The 18142-nt window shown below is 37.0% G+C and overlaps 1 protein-coding gene across 1 annotated transcript; it reads right to left on the reverse strand.

Annotated features, from left to right (window-relative positions):
- Positions 1-3219: 3219 nt before the first annotated feature.
- Positions 3220-17812, reverse strand: LOC148951996 (uncharacterized). Its single transcript, XM_089089116.1, has 2 exons — positions 17788-17812; positions 3220-5654 (listed from the first exon to the last, which is right to left on the reverse strand). The coding sequence occupies exons 1-2, from the start codon at positions 17810-17812 to the stop codon at positions 3220-3222; spliced, it is 2460 nt and encodes an 819-aa protein (XP_088945242.1).
- Between the last annotated feature and the right edge of the window lie 330 nt (positions 17813-18142).

Here is an 18142-nt window from a genome sequence, read left to right on the forward strand (position 1 = left end):
AATTTTTGAAGGTAGTTACCGTATTTTAGGACTTCGCTAACTAGCCTTATGCTTTTTATTCTTTTAGAAGGCTTTTCTCTTAGAAGGGCGAAATCGCAGTTCTATTTCTACCAGTACGATGGTGAAGTCCAGCTTTAAAAGTTCCCTGTTAATGAAATCGTTCTGTTTATGACGCTAATCTTTCACGGACTTCTTTTTCAAGTTTACCATTTATTGTCTGACTGCAAGGCAGAACAATATTATCTCCTCTTTTAGAAGATATCAGCCTAGTCCTATATATTGATATCGTCACAGACGCCTTACCTAATTGCTCTATCTACGAAATACCATTTTTTGTAATTTCAATTTACTGGCTTTACAGTCGGTGATTATTCAACCTTTTCTAGTCCATCCCGCTGCGCTATTGACAAGCGATGTCTATTACCGCCCATAATGCTTTATTGAGTTTAAGTTTTGTTTGACAACGGGTCGTTATCGTGAAATACGATGTAGGCCTATGGTTGATATTTTTGGAGCATAATAATTGGTTTTATGTTTTTAGCTTTTTGGAAAGCTATGTCAGTAATTGCGCATTATACATATCATGCAATTGATAATTTACCCCTCAAAATTGCAATCCGGGAGTTTTTGAAATATTTCAGGCAAATAGTTTTATTTGAGGTGTGATTATTTCTGACTACGTGGCGATTCTTGCAAATTAGGCAATTACTAGGCCTATTTCACAATGGAAGTGGCGATGGGAACTTTCTATGCCAATTTCAGCTAAAGCTATTGATATGATTGTTATTTTTTGGCTATGCTTCCTTTGCCTAGCGCGAAGGAAGTTTGCGTATAGTTGAATAATGATAGGAAGTTTACATAATAGTTTGCGCTAGGCACATTATTCAGAACACATACCGCCGCTAGTTACGATCTTAATTCATGGTATACGATTTTTTTGTCGTATAGTTGCCTGGCAAAAGTACATTTCCTATATTTGCCCATCAAAATTGAAAGTTAATCGATGCGTCTTTTTTTTTAATTAATTTTATCATAACTGAGACTTTTTGATACAATATTTTGGAACATTGATAATATATCGAAAATAGCTATTGAAGTTGCTAGGCAGCGTGGAGTCTCTAGTTGTCAGGTAAACTGTCCACGCTATGCTTATCGAAATAATTCAAGGTACTTGACACACTTAACATGAAGATATATTATTTAGCATTTAGCTAGGCTATGGAAAAAATTTTCTCTTTCATTTTTTTTTTCTTTTTTTTTTACAGGTCAAAATTTACGTGCCTAGGCCGGCACTTTAAGTTCTACAATTTGATTTGGTGAAAGTACTTCAGTGGCCTTTTTCAGTGGTCAGTTTTTGAATATGATTTGTTAATTACTTTCAGGGTTACTATTATTTTTGTCTTGCGCCAATTATCTAATGATATTCTTCTTCTAAGGACACTTTTAGACTACAGGGGCGGGGGAAATACTAAAAAAATGCGTTTTTTAATTAGATCAGACTTAAATAATATTTTCGAAATTGAGAGGGATTTGGATAAAAAAATGTACGATGGGTAATTTACCGGAGTAATTTCAACTTTATTGTCGTTTTTTTTTCTTTATATTTAACGAATAGTTTATTTAGTGAACATTTACCATGCTAGGATGTTACTTCTAAGATATTTTTTCTTGTTGAATAGGCTTTCCCCATGGAATCAAGGTGTAACATTCTGAGCTACCTTTATTATTTCATTTCCACTATTTTTATATGCATATATATATATATATATATATATATATATATATATATAGACATATACACATACACACACATACATACACATACATATATGGATACTTGCTACCTAATTTCCTCAATTTAGCCGTAAAGGAGGAAATAAAGTTAGGGAATTACTATATTCTTCTGGCAAAAATATAGTTATCTAGTTTAACGAGTTTTTACTACATTTTGTCGCTAAACATCACATTCTATAAATTGTAATCATTTTAATGTATTAGAGGGGGATTTTGACGAAAAAGAATTTTTACTTTTTTTTTTAGTTCAATTTATTCGCGTGTCTGATATTTCCGAGTTTTCTGTACCTTCTGGCACAGGTTGGGTTGTGGGTGTGCCTTGTGGTGCAGAGATTTCTGAGGAATCTTGGCCCGTAATAACATTCTCTTGGGCGTCAGGGTACTGGGTCCTCGTAGTTGTATTATTGTCTGTTGGTGGATTCCGTCGATTAGTTTCCGCTTGGGGTTTTATGGGGTGGTGACGAGCTTGATTTGGAATTGCAAAGTATACGGGTTGGGATGGTCCTTCGTTGTAACTGTTGGTAAGAATATTTTCCAAATGGGGGCTGAGGGGTAGATCAATTTCAACGGTAAAACATGTTGCAACCATTTGTTCCAAATTTGAGCAAAAATCTCTCTGTTTCTGTAGTTCCTTATTAATTTTGGCATGGTTCTCTTTTAGCTGTTTCTCTAAGCTATCTTGTTGCAGCTTAATTATTTCTTTTTGTGCCTTCAAGTGGTCGTAATTATGTTGCATGTCCAGAATCTTTGCTCTCTGGGGTGCCAGGAGTTCTTGTATTGCCATCGTCGCGGATAGGATGGTACTATTCTTATAATCTTGTACTTTTTTACCGATATTCTGCATTTTATCATATAATACTTGTAATTTTAGGATCTGGTCGGGATAATTATATCCCTCGACAAGCGCGGCGTCGCTTATTGATTCCATTTTGTTCTGGATTTTGGCGATTTGTTCTTTCAGCTCCATAAATTGAGCCTCAATTAATTTGTCTATTTGTTTAGTAACTAGGATCTCATTTATTTTCTTGTTCATTTTTTCTTGGGATGCCTTAACCTTACTAAGGGATTTAAGTATAGTTTCTATCATACTTTCAATTTTTGATTTTTCTGTTATCAATTCGGTCAATGCCTGTAGGAGTTTTGCTCGTACTTGAAATAGCTGATCCATATTTGTTCTGTCTGTAATAGGGTTGCACTAGTTATCCCTCTTTCTGTAGGAGGGGTTGAACAATTCTTGTTTTTCTTCTAACTTCAGGATTTTTTTTTCAATCCGGAATCCAGTTTATCTGGAAAGATTTAACTATTAATTTTTTTGAATTTTTAAGGGTCGCTTTGATTGTAATGTCTTGTTTATATTTTTACTTTTATTTAAAATTGCTCATTTCGATTTACTATTGTCTTATAAGTTTTTGGGTTATTCGATTCCTAGACATATTTCCATTTGTCTGGTTTCCTACTAATTCTGCCAGATTTCGTGGTAATTTCCTGTTCGCCTTCTTGTATTTTATTCTTTTTTGATTTTCCCATAGAGATCAGATCAAATTTCTTATACTGTTTTAGTAGGAATTTTTGACCTTTTAATTTTGCGGCTTTCGCATGGGCCGCGGCAGAAGCCGGTTTTTGTTTTGGTGCATTCTGGGGGTAGTCAGGATCTGATTCATCTTCGGATTCAGTAGAACTAGTTTCTGAGGATTCATCATTAGGGCTTTCTGGGGTTGTCCTTTGAGATTTTGGGGTATCACCTGGTCTTGCTTCATATATCTCATCTCCTCTGGAGGTAGAGGGTTTATTTTCCATTTCCTCACGCTGAAGTCCTGTTTCGGGTGAGTTAAAAGATTCCTGTGAACTCTGGGAGGAGTCAAATACCTTTGGAGAATGTCTCCACTGCTTGAATGCCATATCTTCCGGGGGGTGAGGTGTATTTCGTATCAGGGTCTGTTTCCAGGAGTAAGATTCCTTGGGTTTTACTTTAGACACCGTTATGTGATGATATTGTCCCAAGTTTTCATTTTCAGGGTCTTCATGTGTCCAAGGCAAAGTATTGTGCCTTTTTTTTATAGGATAACCTATAATGTCCATGGCTTCTCTCAAGCTTTTTGTATTTTTATCCCTAGGGGGAGTCTTCCTCCTTTTTGCACCTGGGGTTTCCAGAGCTCTGTTTAGTTCCTCCTGTAGCGATAGGGGTCTTTCTATCGGGGTTGCTGGGGATACCATGTCGTCAGGAAATCTTTTGGGGGGACATGGGGTCGAAATTCTATCGGGGAAAAATTGGGTTTTTGGCGACAGCGTATAATCTAATTCTTGCTCCGAGCTTTCTGTGGATGAACTCTCTGGGCTCTTTGGGGTTCTTGCAGGCATGGATACTAGGGGTTTTCTTTTAGGGATGACTAGGTTTTTCATGGCCAGAAATTCTTCAAAATCTTCATCTTTGCTATTGTTTTCAAAATAGTTTTGTTTGAAATTAAAGGGTTTTAGTTCGGATAGCCTGGACTTAGGAAATTCATTTTCCACGTTTGATGAATCTGAAGATGAGGGTTCGGGTGCCCACTTAACGGGGTATTTGGCACCTTTCATACGGCTAACATGTGCTTTGTATTTTCTCCCGTTTTCTGGATTTATCATTTTAAAAGTAAAATCATTGTCGTATTTTTTGATTATTCTGTAGGGTCCTGAATATTTATTGGAAAGTTTTCTGCCTTCCAGCTTAGCCTCAGACATTAGATAGACACAGTCGCCTACCTTAAAATTTATATTCCTTTTGATTTTGGACTCGTTTCTCAGCTCTTGGTTCATCTTACATTTTTCTAACTCTTGTCTAACTATTTTATAGGTTTTTCTCATCCTATTTATAAAATCTTGCTTGTAGTCTTGTGTATTATTGTAATACTGCCTAGATTCTATAATTTCTTGATAAGGTATTTTAAAATCGCGGCCAAATAAAAGAAAAAATGGACTATCCTTAGTCGTTTCTGAATATGCGGTATTAATTACATTAGTTAGGTAAGGTAGATATAGATCCCAATCGTTTCGATTGTCTTTTGAATAAATACTCAAAACATTGGAAAATACTTTGTGCCTATTTTCAATTTTTCCATTAGCTTGGGGATGGTAGGGTGAGGTTACTAGTTTCTCTATTTTAAGGAAACTCATTAAATCTTTAGTTACTTTAGAAACGAAGTTAGTTCCATTGTCGCTAATGACCTGTTGAGGTACGCCAAACTCTAAAAATATTTTTGCCAAGGCCTTACCTGTGGCATATGCGGCCTGATTTTTACATGCTTTGGCAAAAGTGAAGCCGGTAAAGTGGTCTATTACTGATAGAACGCAAGTATGACCTCGATTAGAAACAGGTAATCCTCCACTTGTACCATACAGGTCAAATGAAACGATATCGAAAGGGGACCTGGCTACTGGCACTCTCCCCAAAGAGGGATTAGGGTACGTTTGGATATTTTTTCTTAAGTTACACGCTTCACATGTATTTATAAGATCATTGAGTTTTGTTAATGTCGACGGAACATAAAAGTATTGTTTTAGCTTGTGGAATGTTTCGGTTATTCCTAAGTGTCCGCCTATCTCCGAATGGAAGTACTCAAAGGCAGGTATTATTAAGCTTTGAGGGAGTACTGGGATTATTAAGGTTTGATTTCTATTTGTTTCGCCTGATACTATCCTGCAAAGGATTTCTTCGTCCAAGTCGTAATAAAAATTGTCTATTTCCCGTCTCAGGGCTTTGAACTTATTAGGGAGATTGTCAGAATTCACAAAATAATTAATTAGAGTCAAACACATTTCATCCTTAACTTGGTTTCTCTTAATGTTAGCTAGGGATAAGGGGCTACGAGTAATTTCGTTTTCTTCTGTAAAGATTTTTGGTTTATTCTTCTTGTGTTTTCGTTTACTGGGATTAATGGCATTTATTTGTTTATTTTCATTATCTGAAGGGTTATTCTCAGGGTATCTACTCAGGTAATCACAAGGGGCATTCTGTTTACCGGTCACGTGTTCAAATTCGTAATCCAGATCTTGGATTTTCATTATCCATCGCGCTAAAATTCCGGTTGGATTCTTGAATGTGCTTAGGTACTGTAAGCTTTTATGGTCCGAGCGCAGTTTAAATTTTCGTCCTACTAAATAATGTCTGAATTTATCTAAATGGTGAATTATAGATAATAGTTCCAATTGTGTAGCTGAATAACTACTTTGGCCTTTGGTTAGAGTTCTGCTTGAATAGCATATGACTTTCTCTATATACCGAGGGGATTCTTGTAGGGGTTCAGGGTAGTTTTCCACGGGGATTAATTGGGAAAGAATTGCACCGATGCCTAAAGCTGAAGCGTCAGTGGTAACCACAAATTGTCCCTTTTCAAAATCTGGTAGCGACAAGATTGGTTCAGAAGTAAGAGCCTTCTTGAGAGTGTCTAAGGAAGTTTGAGCTTCCTGCGACCAGGTGATAGTCTGGGAAGTCTCTTTAGTTAGGTTTGTTAGGGGCTTTGTGATTTGGGCGTAGTTGCGTATAAATTTTGTAAAATAACTGGTTAAACCAATGATGCCTCTTAAATGTTTCAAAGTTTTTGGTGGCTTAAGATTCTCTACACATTTTATCTTCTCAGGGTCCGGTGATATTTAACCTTGGGTCACTATCATTCCTAAGAATTTTATTTCGGATTGAAACAAATTTACTTTTTCAGGTCTACATTTCAGATTACCCTCTCTGAATTTTTCGAAAACTTTGGCTAATGTTTTTAAATGATCCTCTGGTGTTTCTCCTACACAAATCACATCGTCCACAAAGTGGATGATATTTTCTAAACCTTGTAATAAATGTAATAGATGTCTACATAATGCACTTGAACTAGTTTTGAGTCCGAAGGGTACCCTCAAATATTCATAAGAGCCACATTCCGTCGTTGAAAAAGCCGTTTTATAAACGTCATTATCTGCTATCTTAACTTGATGATAGCCTTGCGTGAGGTCAAGAGACGTAAAAATTTTATTTTTGGTTGACATGGAATCTAGGATTTCGTCAATTCGGGGCAGGGGAAATTTGTCACTTACTACTTGCTTATTTAAGGCTCTCTAATCTACTACAAGTCTAAGATCCTTGTTCTTTTTTGGCACGATTATAACGGGGGCTGAATACGGGCTTATACTTGGCCGTATTATATTGTTTCTTTCTAATTCGCAGATTTTATTTTTTAACCAATCCTTATAAGGATAAGGGATGCGATAGGGCTGTTTAGCTACAGGCAAACCTGTAGTTTGGATAGTATGTTCATAAAAAGGTATCAATCCAGTATCTTCTTCGCATGTTGAAAATATATCTCTAAAATCCCAGAGCAATTCACATAATTTTTCTTTTAATTGCGTATCTTTGATATAATCTAATTTAAATTTTTCCAAAAATAGGGGTTTTGTTAGGGGGTACATATTCTTTGGGTTCCTAACACCGATACTATTAACTAAGCTTTCCTTGGAGTTTTTCCATTTGTTTAGCTCGTGCTCAGAAATCACTTGTATTTCAATGAGAAATATTCCTTTTTTTAATGTAATCATGTCATTTTCATGTTAGTTAGTTAACCGAAAAAAACCTTCGCCTTTTTCGTATGAAATAATATGTTCTTCACAAAATAGATTTTCTGGAATTTCTTTCCACGGGGATGCGAATCAAATTTCGGAATTGTCATTTACAGGGGTGACCATTTGAGAGATTTTTACACTTTGCATAGTATTTGGGGGAATTTTGTCTTATGCACCGTAAATCCATAATATTTTTCTTCCGAGCTATTTTCTATTAAATTAAGATTGGCGCTTGATTGCGTCAAGTCTTCCGCTTTTGGGGTTGATTGTAAGGGTGATTTCAAGTCCTGTCCCCTTACAACAGTACTTGGATTTATTATTTCATTCCATAATTCAGCTATTTTCTTTATTTCTGTTTGTCTGTACTCCTGCATTTTCCCTATTTTTGCTTTTACTGACTGGATCCATTTGCTGCTTATATTTCTTTCTCGTCCCGTGGGAGAAAATGACGTGTTATGAGGTACAAAGGACTTGATTCTATTCACTGTTGCTTCCCTTCTCTCCCGGCACTGGAGAATTGAATCATATGGATACACGAGTCTGTAATTTGCTATGTCCAACAACACTTTATTAAATTTTATAAAATCTGCATCCATTATATCCTCGTATGGGAAATTTTTGTAGCTTATGAAGTTTGTAGGAAAGATCCTATTATCTTTTATCACATCTAGACGTATGGAGCCTATAGCTTCCAGTCTATGACCCGTGACACTTGTTAAACTGGGAATAGTGCAGTTTTTCCGTCGCTTAATATACACTGGTAGTTTTTTAAATACGTTCGAATTTATTATGTGAACTGATGCACCGTAATCTATTAACGCTATGAAGTTAATACTTGCAACATTAAAATTATTTAATATATTTAGTATATTATTATTATCACTAAAAAAAGGTACAATTAATGGGTGGGACCTATGAAAAATACTGGCCTCCAGGGTCCCGGTTATTTTTCTTGGGGGCCTAATTCTTTTCCCTTTGCGCTTATTTGATAAGTTGGGGTTTGACATAGGGGTTCGGCGGGAAGTGAATTGGGTTCACTAGCAATTGAAGCACCGAGTTGATTGATATTTGATTGTCTTGGTTGCCACGTATTATTACGTGGGTTAAAGTTTCTTGTGCCGACGGCTCGCGGCATTTGTTCATTTTGTATTGACAAAAAGTTTCTTTCGTTTCCCGTCGGAAAAAAATTTCTTCTGTCACCGCTCGCATTCCTGTTAATTCTAGTCGGATACACTTTCCGTGAATTATATTGGTACATGTTTTGTCGCGTATTTGGGTTGGCGAACCAACAATTGTTGTGCCGGTTGAGGGAAGGATTTGAGTAGGCAAATCATTGTTGGTAGGGGGTGCGGAACTGTGGGAGGCGTGGGGGGTTATTTCTATAGCTATCTGACCCATTGGCATTTAAGTTTGTCCTCCCGAAAAAACGTTTATTAAAAAAGGGGGTTGCTGGTGTAAAGTTATTTTTAGTATGGCATTCCCTGGCAATATGTCCTTGTTTATTACATGCTTAGCATATAATTGAGGGGTTCCGTACGTTGTTTGTTGTATTTGTGGGTACAAAACGTACTATCCTTTGCCTGGTAGGGGTTGGAGATCTAATTTGGTTCGGTTTGGGTGAATTATCTCTCGAAAAGAAATTTGGGGAAATTGCTCGTGATCGTCCCGGAGTTGAATTTTCTACGTTATTTATTTTTGACTTATTGTGGTTCGCCTCAATTGAGTCAATTTCTATCATTCTCTCTACTTCCTGGACTGCTAGCTCTAATGTTTGGATATTCTTTGATATTAACATTCGGTACAGTTTGGGGCTTAACCCTTGCATGAAAGCATTTAGTACAATTTTATCATATAAAGGACCAGATTCTTTTCCTTATTTAGCCTCAATGGATACCATTATTTTGTGCAGATATTCTCTAGCATTTTGGGTTTCGTCGAAACAAACCGTGCCATGCTTTAGTTTGTGTGTTAAACTGGTTTCAACCAATCTCTCTCGGAACGCTTTTAGCAATTTTTCTATTGAGTTTATTGGAAGATTGTTATCTTCCCCTATCGTATTTTTTAACTGTTTTAAGAATGTTAGTGCTTGTCCCTTAAGTCTCATTAACATCATGCCAACTAATGATTTTAAGTCTGTTTGAGTTACCTCCACAAATTGATTTAGTTGGATAATAAATTCATCTACATCCGAATCTTCGTCATATGGGGGTATTGACTTTTAAATTTTCACTGTTTTGGCAATAATTTTTTGCTTTACTAATTATGCGTTTTGATCTAATGACATATTGATTTGTTTTTTTTTGTTTGGTTAAAATTAAGTACTGGTTTTATTTGTTTTGATATTATTTAAATTCGATACTTCTTAATTATATGTAATTTTTTTTTCTACTATTTTTTGGGGGATTTAGGTTTAACAAAATATAGTACTTCAAAACATGCACAAATTATGACACTTCAAAGCATGCAAAAAATATGACACTTCAAAGCATGCGGAAAAAATGGTACTTTAATGCATGCACACTTTCCCTATGCGTAATATTTCTCAACAATCTTTTTTTTCAATGTTGTCCTTGTGTTTTTGCTCCTTTAAACAGGCCGCGCCAATTGTAATGGGGTTTTTTCTTATAAAAAGTTATTTATTCATATATTTTCAGATGTTTCCTAATATGGGAATTTTCAATTAATTAATTCAATGGGGAAAATTTGTTAACCTCTAAACTGATGGTTCGCGAGTGGCATACCTAAGTGGAGGCGGGACTTTATGTGTAGGGAGCTTAAATTAACGGTACAAACGGGGAGTTCGCATTAATGGCCATACTGAGTCGAAATCAGGTTGAATGGGTTCATTTTCCCTTGGAAGCGAGTGGAGCCACAAGGACAAACTAATTTCGAGAAATACTAGCATAAAGAGAATAAAATAAGAAGATGATGCATTTATTACTCACAGAACTGGAACAGAGCTTGGTATATTAAAATATTTGCAGTAAATGGCACTAAGTTAAAACTAGTCACTGGTTCAATCCTATTGTTCTGAACTGACAATCGACTAACTAGATAAGACTCATTCCGAAATAAGACTGTCATAAGATTCCAAAGTTAAGACTCACACAATAAGACTGCTCCAAAAAGACTGCAAACTAAGACTGATTCAAAAAGACTAAGTTCTCGCTATCTACTCATTCCAATTTCGCCAGAGGTTACGTCCGGGCGTTACTAAAGAGCGCACTATATTAATCCTATTGGTTCAAATTTTTGTCTTCTATTACTATTGGGCAGTGCTGTCCCAATCGGCTACTCGATTTTAATTAACTTATTAGCATGTTACAATTTTTTACTTGATACAAAGTTTACCATTGTATTACACGCAAATATTTCCAGAAGCTTTTTCCTCGTAATTTATACAATTTTTGACACATTTTTTGCAAATTTCAAACCTAAGATTTATAGTTACATTTCGCTTCGGAATTCCTCCCAGCATGGTACTTTTTTTTTACTAGATACAGAGTTTAACATTGTATTTAATTTACACCATTTTTGACATATTTTATGCAAATTTCAAACCTAAGGTTTATTGTTACAATTGCAATACAATGTTTCGCTACTTTTTAAATTTGATAATTACTTGTTACTTAAATTATTTGGGTTTATATTCTGGGCATTTTTACTTGGAAAATTTTTGGGGTATTGGAAATTGGTTCCATTACAAACCCAGACATACAAACAAATAGATTCAGACATATAAATAGAGAAAGACATGTCCTTTAGACATACAAATCAACAAAGACAAACACTTGGACTTGCAAACACCAACCCAGACATACAAACAAATAGATTAAGACAGACAAATAGAAAAAGACAGGCACTTTATACATACAAGCCAACGAAGACAAACACTTGAACTTGCAAAAACCAACCCAGACATACAAACAAATAGATTCAGACATATAAATAGAGAAAGACAGGCACTTTAGACATACAAACCAGAAAAGACAAAGACTTGGACTTGCAAACACCAACCAAGACATACAAACAAGTAGATTCAGACATACAAACAGAGAAAGACATACACTTTAGACATTCAAACCAACAAAGACAAACACTTGGAGTTGCAAACACCAACTCAGACATACAAACAGATAGATTCAGACATACAAATAGAGAAAGACAGGAACATTAAACATACAAACCAACAAAGACAAACATTTGGACTTGCAAACACCAACCCAAACAAACAAATAAAGAGATTCAGACATACAAACCGAGAAAGACATGCACTTTTGACATAAAAACCAACAAATACAAACGCTTGGAATTGCAAACACCAACCCAGACATACAAACAAACAGATTCAGACATACAAACAGACAAAGACGGGCACTTTAAACATACAAACCAACAAAGACAAACGCTTGGACTTGCAAACACCAACCCAGACATACAAACAAATAGATTCACACATACAAACAGAGAAAGACAGGCACTTTAGACATACAAACCAACAAAGAAAGACACTTGGACTTATAGAGACTTCAACCCAGACATACAAACAAATAGATTAAGACATACAAACAGAGAAAGGCAGGCATTTTAGAAATACAAACCAACAAAGACCAACTAGCCATTCCAATTTCCAATAGAATGAACCCTTTTCGAAGTTTCTACGACAACTCCTTCGATACGAAGTGCCCTGGTAGAAAAAAATAATACATTGTGCCAACATCGTTCTTTACTTAGGCACCACGATTGCGCTGCCTATGAGAAAGGGCAATTTCTATTTCCATTCAAATGAGCCCTTTTTGAAATTTTTACAACAACTTTCTATATAAACCTTATATGCCCCCAGGGCATAACTTTAAACCCTTGCACTGAGGACTCTGAGGGGGTTATCATCCTAAAAGACCTAATTTCAAGAACTTTCAACTACGTTGAACGAAAATGATATCTCAAAATTTTGATTGGATGTGTTTGGGAAAATGGTGGGTGTGAAAGGGGCGTTAGTCGCTATCCAATCACTTTCAACTATTAAAAAAGGCACTAGCCCTTTCACCTTCCAATTGAATGAGCCCTTTTGTGTTTCTACGACAAAACGTTCTATAAAAACCTTATATGCCCCCAGGGCATAACGTACAACCCTTGCCCTGAGGGCGGTGGGGCGGTTGTCATCCTCAAAGACCTAATTTCCAGAACTTAAAACTTCGTTGAATAAAATGGCTATCTCAAAATTGTGATTGGATGTGTTTGGGGAAAAGGTGCACGTTGGTTGCCCTCCAATCACTTTCGACTATTAAAAAGGGCACTAGCCCTTTGAATTTTCAATCGAATGAGCCTTTTTTGAAGTTTCTACGACAACGCCTTCTATAAAAACCTTATCTGCCCCCAGAGTATAACTTACAACACTTGCCCTGGGGGCTGTGGGGGAGTGTCCTCCTCAAAAACATAAAATATGTCGGGAAATCAACTACGCTGAACAAAATGGCAATCTTAAATTTTTGATTAGATGTGTTTCAGGAAACGGTGGGCCTGGAAGGGGTGTTAGTCGCCTTCCAATTACTTTCGACTATAAAAAAGGGCACAAGCCACTCCAATTTCCAATTGAATAAGCCCTTTTCGAAGTTTCTACGACAGCTTCTTCGATACTAAGTGTCCTGCTCTAAAGGAAAAAAAAAATAATAAATAATACATTGTGACAAAATTTTTCTTATATACCCCCAGGGCATAAATGAAAACCCTTGCCTTGAGGGTTGTGGCGGAGTGTCTTCCTCAAAAACATATTTTCTATGTGGTAATCAACTACACTGAACAAAATGGCTATCTCAAAATTTTGATTGGATGTGTTTGGGGAAATGGTGGGCGTGGAAGGGGTGTTAGCTCCCTTCCAATCACTTTCGACAATTAAAAAGGACACCAGTCGTTTCAATTTCCAATCGAATGAAGTTTTCCGAAGTTTCTACGACAACTCCTTCGATACGAAGTTTCCTGGTATGGAAAAAGAAGAAGAAGAAAAAAAAATAACACATTGTGCCTACATTGTTCTTTACATTTCGTAGGGCACAAGCCTTTCCAATTTCCAATCGCATGAGCCCTTTTTGAAGCTTCTACAACATCACTGTCTATAAAAACCTTATATGCCCCCAGAGTATAACTTACAACCCTTGCCCCGAAGGTTCTGAGGGAGTTATTATCCTCAAAGACCTAGTTTCTAAGACTTTTAACTACGTTGAACAAAATGGCTATCTAAAAATTTTGATTGGATGTTTTTGGGGAAAAGGTGGGCGTGAGAGGGAGGTTAGTTGCCCTCTAATCACTTTCGACTATTAAAAAGGGCACTAGCCCTTTGAATTTCCAATCGAATGAGCCCTTTTTCAAGTTTCTACGACAAAGCTTTCAACAAAAACCTCGTATGCCCCCAGGGCATAACTTGCAGCCCTTACCATGAGGGCTGTGTTATCCTCTTAGATATAGTTTCCGGACCTTTCAACTACTTTGGGAAAAATGGCTATCTCAAAATTTTGATTTGATGTGTTTGGATAAATGGTGGGCGTAAAAGGGGCTTTATCGCCTTTCCAATCACCTTCAACTATTAAAATGGGTATTATCCCTTTCAATCCGCAATCAATTGAACTCTTTTTGAAGTTTCTAAGAAAAGGGTTTCTATGAAAACCTTAAATCCCCTCCGGTATAACTTATAGCCCTTGACCTGAGGGCTCTTGGGGGGTTGTGATTCTCAAAGACCTAGTTTCCAGAACTTTCAACTACGTTGAACAAAATGGCTATCTCAAAATTTTGATTGGATGTGTTTGGAGAAAAGGTTGGCTTGAGAGGGGAATTAGTTGCCCTCCAATCACTTTCGACTATTAAAAGGGCACTAACCCTTTTTTCCAATCGAACAATCCTTTTTTGAAGTTTCTGAGACAACGCTTTCTATAAAAACCTTAAATGCTCCCAAGATATAACTTAAAACCCTTGCCCTTGGGGCTGTGGGGGAGTGTCCTCCTCAAAAACATAATTTCTATCTAGAAATCAACTGCGCTGAACAAAATGGCTATCACAAAATTTTGATTGGATGTGTTTGGGGAAATGGTGGGCGTGGAAGGGGTGTTAGCTGCCTTCCAATCACTTTCAACAATTGAAAAGGGTACTAGCCATCCCAATTTCCAATCGAATGAGCCCTTTTCGAAGTTTCTACGACAATTCCTTCGATATGAAGTGCCCTGGTATGGAAAAAAACAATACATTGTGCCAACATCGTTCTTTACTTAGGGACCGCGATTGCGCTGCCTATGAGAAAGGGCAATTTTTATTTCCATTCAAATGAGCCCTTTTTGAAATTTTCAAAACAACTTTCTATATAAACCTTATAGGCCCCCGGGGCATAACTTTAAATCCTTGCTCTGAGGGGGTTATCATCCTAAAAGACCTAATTTCCAGAACTTTTAACTACGTTGAACGAAATGGATATCTCAAAATTTTGATTGGATGTGTTTGGGAAAATGGTGGGCGTAAGAGGGGCGCTAGCCCTTTCAATTTCCAATTGAATGAGCCCTTTTGAGTTTCTACGACAATGCTTTCAATAAAAACTTTATATGCCCCTAGAGCCTAACTTACAACCCTTGCCCTGAGGGCTGTGGGGGGAGGGGTTGTCATCCTTAAAGACCTAATTTCCAGAACTTTCAACTACTTTGAATAAAATGGCTATAAAAAATGTCGATTGAATGTGTTTGGGGAAAAAGTGGGGGTGAGAGGGGGGTTAGTTGCCCTCAAATCACTTTCGACTATTAAAATGGGCACTAGCCCTTTGAATTTCAAATCGAAAGAGCTCTTTTTCAAGTTTTTACGAGAAAGATTTCATACCTTATATGCCCCCAGGGAATAACTTATAACCCTTGCCCTGAAGACTGTGGGGAGAGTGTCCTGCTGAAAGGTATAATTTCCTGAACTTTGAACGTCGTGGGATAAATTGGCTATCTATAAATTTTTATTGGATGTGTTTGGGGAAATGGTGGGCGTGGAAGGGACGTTAGTTGCCTTCCAATCACTTTCGACTATTAAAAAGGGTACTAGCCATTTCAATTTCCAATAAAATGAGCCCTTTTTGTAGTTTCTAGGACAACACGTTCTATAAAACCTTATATGCCCTCAGGGCATAACTTACAACCTTTGCCCTGAGGGCTGTGGGGCAGTTGTCATCCTCAAAGACCTAATTTCCAGAACTTAAAACTACAATGAATAAAATGGCTATCTCAAAATTTTGATTGGATGTGTTTGGGGAAAAGGTGGGCGTGAGAGGAGGGTTAGTGGCCCTCCATACACTTTCGACTATTAAAAAGGGCACTAGCCCTTTGAATTTCCAATCGAATAAGTCTTTTTTGAAGTTTCTACGACAACGCCTTCCATAAAAACCTTATGTGCCCCCAGGGCATAACTTACAACACTTGCCCTGGGGGCTGTGGGGGAGTGTACTCCTCAAAAACATAATTTCTATCAGGAAATCAACTACGCTGAACAAAATGGCTATCTTAAATTTTTGATTGGATGTGTTTCGGGAAATGGTGGGCTTGGAAGGGGTGTTAGTCGCCTTCCAATTACTGTCGACTATAAAAAAGGGCACAAGCCACTCCAATTTCCAATTGAATAAGCCCTTTTCGAAATTTCTACGACAACTTCTTCGATACGAAGTGCCCTGCTCTAAAGGTAAAAAAAAATAATAAATAATATATTGTGCCAACATCGTTCTTATATGCCCCCAGGGCAAAACTTAAAACCCTTGCCCTGAGGATTGTGGGGAAGTATCCTCTACAAAAACAAATTTTCTATCTGGAAATCAACTACGCTGAACAAAATGGCTATCTCAAAATTTTGATTGAATGTGTTTGGGGGAATGATGGGTGTTTGGTGGGATAGTTGCCCTCCAATCACTTTCGACTATTAAAAAGGGTAATGGCCACTCCAATTTCCAATCGAATGAGACCTTTTCGAAGTTTCTAGCACTAGCATTAGCCTAGCCATTCCAATTGAAAAGGGCACTAGCCATAACAATGAAAAGGGCACTAGCCATTCCAATTTCCGGTCGAATGAGCCCTTTTCGAAGTTTCTACGACAACTCCTTCGATACGAAGTGCCCTGGTAGGGAAAAAAAAAAAATAAATTGTGCCAATATCGTTCTTTACTTAGGCAGCGCGATTGCGCTGCCTGTGATAATATATTTTCAAGCTATTAGAATTCGAAAAGGAAAATCCTTCTGTCTGAGGAAAGCTGGTTCATTCTAAAACTAAAGACTGCACCTTCAAAAACTGAAAGGTACAAGAAAAAGTTTTAAATTTCACGCAATATCTTACTTAAAATTATGATAAGTGTCTGTAACTCTAGGGAAAACCTGCTTATAGAAACAACTTACATTTCTAAGTATTAATACATCATAGGTGTAAAACTAGCTAACAAGCTATGCCAACACAGACGGTAAAATATCATACTCCCAATCTTTGGGTCACGGGTCATGGGTTTGAGTCCAACACTAGGCTTTCCGTTGGTAAAAACTCAAATACTGAGATGTTCAATTTTTGGCAAAAATTGCATTTCTGGAGAAAAAAATTGACAGCAGATTATTTTAAGTGTTCGACTCACTGCAGCATCATGCTGGCTTGGAACAACATGGGACCTGGGACCGACGCTCCTATTCGACCCCAATCTATTCTTTACTTCATCCTTCACTCCCTCCCTTATAGTTCTTATTTCTTTTAAATCCGTTCTTATGACCTCTTCCTATTCTGATGGGGACGATCTGCTTTTTGTTTCGTTTTAGACTAATGACCAAGAAGCACAATTTCTAGTAACCCATCATCATTCATCAATAAAAGCCCAGCCATATTAAATATTCTTTCAGCATAAGACATGAGAGTGTGGTTGAACAGGCAGAAGCACGGTACGGTTTGACTATCTAGGAGAAGAAGGGCACGTGGAGAACATTTTAGACAAGAGGTAACAAAGTTACCTCTTGTCTTTCTGCCGCAGAATTCCCTAAATATGAGTGACTTGCTCACTTCGAATCCAAACTCTCATCATCTGATCTTGGTCTAGAATCTAAATCTGATCCTTCTTATGCAGATGGTGTTTATTCAGGCTATCTCGACTCCGATGTCCTACAAAGCTGATTCTGAGGAAGTCAATACACTATGTTTGTTAGTAGCTATCGCAGAACGGTGGCTAAGAGGTTTTACATCCTTTTTATTTTTATCATGCTTGAATAGGCTGTCCGTCGAGCAAATTTTAATCTTCAGCATAAAAAGTAAAGAGTTCAAATCCGAGCCGGTCATTGTATTTACGATAGTTTCTGTTTTTTTTTTTTTTTTTTTTTTTAATTCTTTATAGTGAATGAAACAATGGGCTATATAATATTTTTTGACAACACAAACGTACCATCATGTAGTCTCAGTAGCCCCATCATGTGGCCTCAGGCTAACATCTACGGGAGAAGGGGATCTAAACGGACTGTAGCCTCCCCCCCGTCAAAAAATAATTGTATTCTGTTTTTAAATCTGCCAATAATGGACTCATCGCATGCTGAATACTGTGTGAACTCCCTTCCGCATTTAAATGTATTCTCAGAATGACCTAGCTGTCAACGTGTTGTTGATTCATATATATATATATATACGAGGGCAATTCAGAAAATAACCTCCGGTTGATTGAAAAAAATACACCAAGTTAAGTAAAAATATTTTAATATATACATCTTACAACTACATCTTTGCACTATTTTTCGACATAGTCT

The sequence above is a fragment of the Artemia sp. Qi Xiang Cuo genome, chromosome 5, assembly GCF_049724085.1.
Source record: "Artemia sp. Qi Xiang Cuo chromosome 5, ASM4972408v1, whole genome shotgun sequence".
NCBI lineage: Eukaryota > Metazoa > Arthropoda > Branchiopoda > Anostraca > Artemiidae > Artemia > Artemia sp. Qi Xiang Cuo.

What these genes read in the sequence shown, in the direction of transcription:
- LOC148951996 (XM_089089116.1), bottom strand. Translation starts at nt 17,812, where the DNA reads ATGGGGCTACTGAGACTACATGATG. An exon ending in GCTACTGAGACTACATGATG is followed by an intron (nt 5,655 to 17,787) that starts GTACGTTTGTGT and finishes AAATCTTTACAG; the next exon opens with AAGAAAACGAAATTACTCGT.